Source organism: Nicotiana sylvestris, chromosome 4 (assembly GCF_000393655.2).
Source record: "Nicotiana sylvestris chromosome 4, ASM39365v2, whole genome shotgun sequence".
NCBI classification, from domain to species: Eukaryota; Viridiplantae; Streptophyta; class Magnoliopsida; order Solanales; family Solanaceae; genus Nicotiana; species Nicotiana sylvestris.
Window position 1 is genome coordinate 181,337,181 of NC_091060.1, and position 10,077 is coordinate 181,347,257.

The following is a 10,077-nucleotide window of genomic DNA, read 5'->3' on the forward strand; positions in this document are numbered from 1 at the left end:
AGCCCATGAAAAGTAATCTGGTTGGCTTAAAAAAAAGACAGATGGAAAGGAAGCATAGGGAGGTAATATACACAAATTATGCCAGAAGAGAACTAGAAGATAACATCAACCTCAAAAAAGCAAGCCATATTACTCAGCATCTCAAAGTTTATATTGCGGAGATCCAAGACTGACAGCATGAATGGATATTTTACCAAATGGAAAAAGGGCAGTCCGGTGCACTAAAGCTCCCTCTATGCACGGGGTCGAGGGAAGAACCAGACCACAAGGGTCTATTGTACGCAGCCTTACCCTGCATTTCTGCAAGAGGCTGTTTCCACGGCTCGAACCCGTGACCTCCTGGTCACATGGCAGTAACTTTACTAGTTACGCCAAGGCTCCTCTTCATTTTACCAAATGAAAAGAAAGCATAAAAAAAAAAAACAGAAAACTAATTGTGATATTTATACTATGCAAAGATCTATCATCAGAGCAGCAGCAGAAGTCAGTGCTTCATATTCAATTTATTAATCCGGTCCTGACAGGGTCTAAAGTAAGCAAACAACTAAACTAAATCTCAGTTTCTTCATATCGCTTCTGTGTCCCTAGACTAAACAGCAATGCAGCAAGTTGTTCATGATTACATCTCCAATATATACTCCTACATTTGAAGCAAAGTTAGGCCTTTGGTGGAGACGGTATGTGGGACGATGAAATGCAAAAGCTGATTACTATATATAGTTCAAATAGAAGCAAGCATACATAGCATAGGTGAAGTCGACAAGCAGGGTACCACATCAGCATCCTTAACAACTACAACAAATACAATTAAACAGTCTAACAATTAGATGCAGAAAGAAAAAAATAGCTACAAGAATACCATTTTAAATCCACCAAATGACAGGGAGAAGATCTATCCTCTTCCGGAGTTTCCTTTTCGAACATCCTAGGATAGTGAAGAAGCATAACAAAACCTAAAGTGATTACCAAAATGAGCAAAGCAGCTTTAATTCCAAAATGGATGACAGAAGACATCAATCAGAAAAACATCAGCTTTGCCTCTCCTCTCTTTCTCGATTCCATTGTTCAATTCTAGCTCTGCGTTCCTCGCTCCCTTCCCTAATAGGACTCCTGCTCTGCCTGGGACTCCTACTTCTCCTTCTCGGACCATCACTGTCGTACCTTCTGTGGCTTCTTCTACCACTGCGGTCACGTTCCCGGGAATCACGGTAGTCACGACGGTCAGGCCTGTCATAGTCCCTCCGGTGATGCGGGCTCAGACTCCTACTTCTGCTGCGGCTACCCCGACGTCGATGGTACTTGCCGAAAAGCTTCCTCCTGAGATCCCTGCTAATCATTTTGACATGCATGAAATTACAATAACCTCCACGATTGCAGTCGTTCTCTTCATACTGGCGGCAGGTAGCCTCCCGGAAATCAGTGACAGGGGAGAAATCGACAATAATAGGGCGGCCAGAGTAAAATCGGCCCTGGAGGGCCTGCAAAGCGGCAGCGGCGTGATCCTCCTCTTTAAATTGAACATAAACATTTCCGATCATGTGATCGGCGAGGTTATCGCAGACATTGAGGTTCTCGATCTCACCGAACTTGCTGAGCTCCTCAAAAATATCCTCGTAGAAATCCTCAAAGTGTTCCTGGATCTTAAGGGGATCGAGAGGCTGGCCTTGGGGTTCGACGCCAGGGGTGATCATGTCTGGACGGTGGTACATGTTGGAGAGGAGGAGAGTGGGAGAAACGGTAGGCCTGGTGTGGAGGCGAGAACAACGGTCACCGTGACGGCAAGCACCAATTTTGAAGTAGAAAGGACAATTGACTCTGTCCTTCTCTGTGCCGAAGATGGAAGCCAAGTGCTCCGCCATGATCAATGGAAAGTATGTCGGTGGATTTTGGGGTTATGCTCTTGCCCTTTAAAACCCTATACTTAAATCGATTTTAAACAAAGCACAAACGCAACATGTAAATGACAATTAGTATATATCCTAATCCTAATACATAAACACTTTCCCCGTTTATATTATTTGACAAACTACCAAAACTGTCCAAGACTAAAATGTTATCCACATTTAAATGAATTTTCATTTAGTTTCAGTTCAAAAGAGAATGAGGACAAAGCCCAAGATGCTCCAACTTCCAATCCAGTATATATTCATCCAATCGGATTATTACACCTTCTTTCAATCATTGATATTTGCTTAAAGGTATAATCCAAATGTTTACACACTTATTCTTAATATATTCTTGCTATTTTTTAATTTCATTTTTACAACGAATACTTTTGACTGAACCATTATTATTTACAAACTAATTGAAAGCAATTATATAAATAGCTTTTGTTCATTTTGTTCTATTCATGTTCATTAAACCACATTTGATAAGAACTTTCAGTATGTTCCTTTGTTGGTCTTTTGGGGATACTAATCCTTTACTTATATATGATCAGCATCTAACAAAAGAGGAAACAGAAAAATGAATTACAAATTATAAGGAAAACAGAACTCTTCAATCAAGAGCAAAAGTATGATAAAGCACATTGAGCTACATCCATCGTAACTCTTGCAATCATATAAAACACTATTCTAAGTCGTCAAGAGTTCTAAAGGATTTGGCTCAAGCCTGCCAAATCAAAGATACATGTATTACAACCATAATGCTTCTTTCAATCGCTTCACTAAATATTCTTAGAAAATTTGTAAAGTGACAATGGACAAGGTTGAGAATTTTGAGATAGAGAAAATTCATTACACAAGAATGTGCATTTTTCTGTTCTGTCAGCTCATCTAGGTAAAGAGGTTGGAGGAAAATAACGCAGTGGGTTCTCCCTCAGCAACTCAGTTTCCCTGCAAACAAGTGACATTGTCAAAATGGGGCCTTCATGCTATTGGAATAAAGAACTACAATGAAACCAAGTTAATGCTTACTTTTTTATGTCTTTATCATCTCCTCGTCTAAGCTGTAAACTAGAAACGTTTCCACCAGCAGATTCCTTCTCATGTGTCCTGTCAGAGATGGAGGAGGGAAGAAAAAGTCAACCCAAGATTCTGTTATTGTGCTAAAATATGAAACTACTACAATTACAACAGCCAAAAACTTTGATGTAAATTTTCAGCTATTGTAACACAGAAATCACGTATTCTAGATACTCAAGCTGAAAAGGACTGTACTCACTTGGCACATTCCTCATCCACGAAGATCTCTAGGCATGCACCGGTGGTAGTAGCTCCTCGATTTCTAAGCCCGTGTCTTTGAGGAACCTGTAAGAAGATGTTTTTGTTAATGAGTTCCTATTACTATCTGCTTGGAATAAAATATCATTGTACATAAAAACTTTCTGGACTCAAATTGACCTTATTAGATGTCCACTTTGAAGGAATTGCCTGATTCTCCTTGTTCCTTTCTGCTCGGGCACCAAGACAGTGCCATGATTTGTTCTCTAGCTTTGGTACTTCTGATTGAAGAGTTGATGACATTCCAGCATTTGTATCTTTGTAAATGGATAGCAGGCTCCCTTGAGCTCTGCAAAATGGATAAGAATGAGCTTGTGCTTTTACTGCACCAAGGCATGTACAAATTAAATATTTCCTGGCTTCCTGCAACCTTGTTATCGGCATCCTTACTCCTTTTCTTAAGGTATGGATTAAGCAGCAATATCACCCCTGAAGTTCGTTTCTAGGTGAATTACATAACCATGGTTATCCACATTGGAAAGAATTTTAGGTACTTAAAGCAAATACTTGTCGAACTCTGAGCTTTTGGCTGACATGGCAGCTGAACCAAGTGATGATAAGAATCAACAACACAAGTTTGGTTGCAGTTTTACTGAGAAATAATGCAGGGGCAAAAGTAACTTGTCCATAAAACAGAGGTGACTTGCTCTTACCTATCCTGTTTCATTTTCTTCCGAGACAAATCAGAAGTTCCTGTTGTTTGGTTTCCTGCAAAGGCAAGAAGAATGTTAGCGAAACAGCCAGCAGACACCCTGAATCTTCAACATAGAATGCACTTACGAGCTTCCCCCCTTGCCAACAGTGTCCCAAAGCTTCTCATTGGAAGCTGGTGTTCTGCTAGCTCCTCCTGAAAATACAAAGTAAGTCACTACTAAAGCAAAACTAAGCAAACAATAAGGGACTTGAGAAGACGATAAGTCCGAAACAGTTGATACCTCTGCTGCTTTGGGGCGTCCCATTGAACGAATGACAAACTTCTTGTAGGATTCCTTCAATTTATCTTCGGGTTTTGCATTCCTAATTCATCGGAGACAAAGCAATTTTAATCATAAACCAGATGAAGGGGGTCAGTAAATAGGAGGCCAGTCAATGGATGAGAACAGGCAGGATACATTACTTAGTATAAGCAGTTTTTTTGTACTAATATTAACTGTATCTTTAGAAATGATTCATGAACATTGTCTCTTGTGGACAACTATATTGATATACACTTTTGAGTTTAAGACCAGAAATTGATAATAGAAAATACTCGTTAATGGGTAAGAATACCCAGGATGGAGCTCGAAAAGGAGCGCGCCATCTTGTTGATGCAACTATTGCCTATGGTATTAACAGCTTTAAAACCAATTGAGTATCCACAAAAATAACCTGCCAAATATATTAGAATCTTCACCAGCTCTAGCATTACTCTGCCGACAATTTTAGTTAGCATCATAACATTTACATCCATCAGAAGTTAAACAAGTAGAGAGATAATGTAAGAAGTCCCCCTCAAGAAGGTAACGTGCGAACAAGAAATAGAGGTCATGAAATGTTCATTTGTATAAAATCATCTACATAAGTTATAAAATATTAGACCAGATTGTGTATTCTCAAGCAAAGTTCAATGAATTGTGGTTGTGGCTATTTTCGATACTGCCATGCCTGTCGTTTCTAGTCTATCTCTTCCTATTTCTATTTCTTTTCTATACATGTAAAGTTTAGAAATCATCATAATAATAATCCAGATATTGCAATAGAAATATCTTGGAGGGAAGCGCCCTCCACTTCTAACCAAGAGGTTGTGAGTTCGAGTCACCCCAAGAGCAAGGTGGGGAGTTCTTGGAGGGAAGGATGCCGAGGGTCTATTGGAAACAACCTCCCTACCCCAGGGTTGGGGTAAGGTCTGCGTACTCACAACCCTCCCCAGACCACACTAGTGGGATTATACTGGGTTGTTGTTGTATATTGCAATAGAAAAGAAATAAGGAAGGTTTGTGATGATTTTTCAGTCTTTTCTATTAGGTAATCTAGTATCCTTATGCATGACGATAATCAATTTGGTCATTGTGGTCGGACTCTATTATGGATTGCTGACCACATTCTCCATAGGACACATCTATATCTTTAATAGTTACTTATCCATCACAGTGACGAGCTAATCAAATCAATTTGTTTTAGCGTTCAGGGTACGGAAATTAGTTGGTCAATGTTAATGCGACAACACAAAATCCTGTGCCGCATCATACTTGCAACTGAACTCACTTTGGAGAAGCTTTAAGACCTTAACCCCCCACCCCGCCAATATGCAATACTAGTATATAATTAAAGCAATCACAACTCTAGTAACCATCATTAGGCTTAACACAACATAAGCTACTTAACCAGCAATATTAGAGTACGACTCAATAACCCATTTGAATAACACATCTCACGTCATAGATACGACGCATAACTTCTCCATAACCAAACCATGTTCCCTTGACTGCCAACTGAAACGCAAATGTCAACTATGCAAGAACATAACGTAATGACTAAAATTAAACTAAGGGCCCAACGGGAACAGAACTTACATGGATAGACCTCGATTGAAGATCTCATTTGCTGTTTTAATTTTATTTTGAGATTCCATGTGCAAAGCATAGGCTATGTAGAATGAAGAATGTGTCTGCCCAATTTTGTTAGCCTCCAAAAAGCTATAGATGACTTCAGCATCCATACAGTTTTCAGCCTGCAACGAGCCATCAGTAAGCAAACTCATATACCAAAATGAAGAGAGATTAAGGTGCAAAAGAATGGATGTGAAGAAAGCAAACGGACATATTCCAGCCACGTTTTCAAGTAACGGAGGTCATCCTTGTATCGTTCATCATGCCAAAAGGTGCGGACACATTGTTCATAAATAACAATAAGTCCAGAACTGTCCCCACCCGGAGGGAAAGACTCTTGCACCCACTTGATACACCTTCACAATTTTAATGAAAAAATTATGTCAGCAACTGAGTCAATACAGAGTTCATAGAAGATGTAAGAGGGTAAACAGTTCAAAAATGTTAAGGTGAAGAAAAGGATAGCTGAAGTGTTTCTGAAAAAATCAATTTTGTTCCAAAAGAAGAGCACTCACTGGAGCCATGGCTGAAGAGGATCTTCACCTTTGTACTGGTCAATTGCTTCGATCAAAGCCCTAATCATCCCCCAACAGAAAGAGTTGAGTTCGTAAATTAATAAAGGAACTTTGAAAATGCAGCAATAACAACTACTACTACTACATCGAAATCAAAATCAAGCAGGATCGGTCGGTATATATGAACTATCAATATCCATTCCGCTCAATTTAGACATACAAATCACTAAACAAATCAAAATAAGAACTGAAAATTCAAATTCAAAGGTAGGGAAGGGGAAAGAGTAGAACCTTCGCTTGTCAAGAAGAGATTTCTTGAGTTGAAAATCAGTATTAGCCTTGAGGGCATTGTTGAGGAGTTGAACATTACGGCCTCTCTTCAAAGGTCTAACATTTTCCTTGAATAGTTCCCACTCGTGACCTGTATCTTGCTTTGACGCTAAGAACTCCGTCTCTGGATCCAATACGCATTCTCCTACCTTCTCCATTGCTTCTTCTTCTTCTTCTTCTTCTTCTTCTTCCTGTTTCCTTGCGGTGTCTGTGCGAGAGTGGGGGAACAAAAGCCTTCTTTCAAATTTTGAAATTGTCTTGACAATCTGAAAACCCTTTCATAGCCGTTGAATTTAGGGCCGCCCCAACCTTCATTAAATTCATTTTTTTTCTGGTCCTTTAAATTCCACTATAGTACATTTGGTCCCACAATGAATGTAATTATAAGTATTTTGGATTTAGATTTTAGACCATAGCATTTTCACTTTAATTATGTATATAGTCCAAACCAATCAATTTAATTTCTTTTTTAGCACAAACAAGCCAATTATCCGATCATTAAATTCATTTTTTTTCTGGTCCTTTAAATTCCACTATAGTACATTTTGGTCCCACAATGAATGTAATTATAAGTATTTTGGATTTAGATTTTAGACCATAGCATTTTCACTTTAATTATGTATATAGTCCAAACCAATCAATTTAATTTTCTTTTTTAGCACAAACAAGCCAATTATCCGATAGTAAATCACTTTGATGGTCACGCAACTAACGAAAACATCATATCAAAGTTATTTTTGCTTCTTTTAGGACAACAAAGTCATATGAATGTGCAAACTCACATGCATTTGGAAAACGGACACCTTAGGATGTTGTTAGCTTAAATCACAAAGTCAACTTATAAAAGTCCTATACCACTAAATCACATAAGTACAACATGTATACAAAATCGCAATTTCTAAACGCGACTTATAAATCATTGTCACACCTCCTCTTCCGCGCCCGCGAGGGTACAAGGGAGTTTTCTCCAATTAAAGGACAGTCGAAACGGGATTTGTTTGTTTGTTTCAGAGTCGCCACCTGAGAATTTTAAGGCATCCCAAGTCACCGGTTTTAATCCCTGAATCGAGGAGAATATGACTCTGTCTATTTAACACTCTGCGCACCAGAAATCCGGATAAGGAATTCTGTTAACCCGGGAGAAGGTGTTAGGCATTCCCGAGTTCCGTGGTTCTAGCACGGTCGCTCAATTGTTATATTCGGCTTGATTATTTTGATTTGTAAAATACATTTTTTATTGCATGATTTTATTGTTACCGCTTCTATTTATATTTAAAGACCCTTCTTTGAATCGAATCACACGTACGTATATTCGTGTTATAAATTATTTTTTTTTTTAAATGCGGAGTTGTGTCACGCGCACGTGTACACAATAATATAGATAATATTTTTATTATAATAATTATTTTCGAAATTATGCTTTAATAAAATCAAGAACATTCGCCCTTTTTGTATAATTAAGTAGTGAACCTCACATCTCGGGTTTTTATGAAATTAATAATGATATTCTCCGAGGAATCCCTTTTATTAAATATTCGATCGAAGTTGCGCGAACGCATAATCCGAATTGCTTTTAGAAATATAATCAGGTTACGCGAGCGTATCCCTAATCACAAAAATATTCTTGATAAGGTTCTCTACAAATTGTTATTATGTGTTGACCGCAAGCCTTGTTTTACACATATGAATCATATACCTCAAATTTTAAAGAATTAATGACGTGAAAAAGAAAACAGACAATACATATCTAAAACTAACATTTTTTCGTGGATACAACCTTTGGATGTCCATAAATCGAATCGTGTATAAAATTGGGAAAGAACTTAAAATGGTAAACAAATTAATAGTTTCCGCAGAATCTTCATTGTTTCATTTAAGGCGAACTCTTCTTCTATATATCTTTTACATAAAATGCCACAATTCGTTTATAAATCCTATGTCCTTCTCATGTATTTGTTTTAGTCCAAAGTTGCAATGGTTTGGTTAATGTTTGCAATAGAAGATAAGAGTCAAGTTGATAAGAAAGAGAACTATTATACAAATTGATTCAATAAAATTACATCACATGCAATATAGTTGTACGTTTGAACCATTCCTAATATTGTATCAACTCACCTTCCACATATGATTATATATATACTCATCATCATGCCATATATGAACATACAACTTATATTAATCTAAACAAAAATCAGATTTTTGTTAAAATATACTAATAATGTAATTTATTGATACTTCCATTCTACTTTACATTTAGCTAATAATATTACGGGATGTAATTAATGGCCCATTTTATGCCATGTTCCCTACTTTGATATTTTAATCATGACTTCACTTAATGAAAATTCGGAAATAGATGATATTATTACAACACTTAAACGAATTTTAAGAGGTAACAATTATCTTATATTCATTACGCCAAACGTACTACTATATTAATCAACTGAAACAAAAACCAAATTTTTAACTAATGAACTTGAACGAATGGAAAACAGAATTATAATTCCCGAACTTCATTAATTTGTCATGTTGAAGCTTTTCGTGACATGAATTTACAGATATGTACCTGATATTGGAAGCAAAAGAAAATGAAGATGAGAATCAGCAGCAGTAATAACAGTACAACAGCAACAACTGCCCAGCAACAGTAACAACCCAGTACAGACCGGTGGAGTAGTAATCCCAAAAACAAAAGCTTTAAGCTTTAAATGAAACAACAACCATTAATACTAATTTCAAACAAAGAAAGAAAGTAGTAGATTTTTAGTTTTAGTTTTATTTTATTTTGAAAGCTTAAATATTTTTCGGAATTTTTCTCTCTTCTATTCTCTGTCCGTTTTTTTCTCTCTATCTGTGTGTGTATTTTTTTTCGTATCTCTCTCCCTCTTTTTCTTGTTCTGTCTTGTGTTCAAGACTTCACATATATATAATCCCATCCCATAAATCTTTTAATCAATTAAATCAATACTTTTTCTCTACCCAACCCATTATCTTTCCACTCATCCCCATTACATTAAATAAACATATCACACCACCCCATTATATTTTGTCCCCCATGCTTTATTTAAAATAATGCAAGATTCCCCTTTAATTTAAATCTTGTCCCCCCTTTATATTAAATAATCATATCACAACCCACCCCATTTCATTTTGTCCCCCATGCTTCAAATAAACAATTTCAAAATGTACAATTCCTAAACTACCCCTTCCGACCTTACTGAAATTACCAAACTACCCCTGAACGTACTACAAATTTACCAAACTACCCATCAGCTATAACACATCAATTAATCAAACTTAACCAAAATATAGACAATATGATCAATTTCTAACAATGTTCAAATAACAATATGAACATGGATGAACATCATAACAACAATATCACATGAACACGATTTTAACAACATTTCAACAACAAAT

The 10,077-nt window shown here is 37.0% G+C and overlaps 2 protein-coding genes across 2 annotated transcripts; both read right to left on the reverse strand.

Moving 5' to 3' along the window:
• Positions 1 to 695: 695 nt before the first annotated feature.
• On the reverse strand, positions 696 to 2,110 carry LOC104227345 (splicing factor U2af small subunit B). Its single transcript, XM_009779568.2, has one exon. The coding sequence runs from the start codon at positions 1,857 to 1,859 to the stop codon at positions 1,029 to 1,031; it is 831 nt and encodes a 276-aa protein (XP_009777870.1). The 5' UTR covers positions 1,860 to 2,110; the 3' UTR covers positions 696 to 1,028.
• Positions 2,111 to 2,636: 526 nt separating this feature from the next.
• On the reverse strand, positions 2,637 to 6,974 carry LOC104227344 (mitotic spindle checkpoint protein BUBR1). The gene is made up of 11 exons (XM_009779566.2): positions 6,619 to 6,974; positions 6,328 to 6,387; positions 6,024 to 6,168; positions 5,777 to 5,934; positions 4,160 to 4,241; positions 4,005 to 4,071; positions 3,878 to 3,932; positions 3,345 to 3,513; positions 3,166 to 3,251; positions 2,919 to 2,996; positions 2,637 to 2,837 (listed from the first exon to the last, which is right to left on the reverse strand). The coding sequence occupies exons 1-11, from the start codon at positions 6,813 to 6,815 to the stop codon at positions 2,774 to 2,776; spliced, it is 1,161 nt and encodes a 386-aa protein (XP_009777868.1). The 5' UTR covers positions 6,816 to 6,974; the 3' UTR covers positions 2,637 to 2,773.
• Positions 6,975 to 10,077: the final 3,103 nt, after the last annotated feature.

Coding starts and splice junctions, on each gene's coding strand:
- LOC104227345 (XM_009779568.2), bottom strand. CDS start 1,859: ATGGCGGAGCACTTGGCTTCCATCTTCGGCACAGAGAAGGACAGAGTC.
- LOC104227344 (XM_009779566.2), bottom strand. CDS start 6,815: ATGGAGAAGGTAGGAGAATGCGTATTGGATCCAGAGACGGAGTTCTTA. Junction 4,072..4,159: donor GACGCCCCAAAGCAGCAGAG/GTATCAACTGTT, acceptor TTGTATTTTCAG/GAGGAGCTAGCAGAACACCA. Junction 3,933..4,004: donor GTTGGCAAGGGGGGAAGCTC/GTAAGTGCATTC, acceptor TTGCCTTTGCAG/GAAACCAAACAACAGGAACT.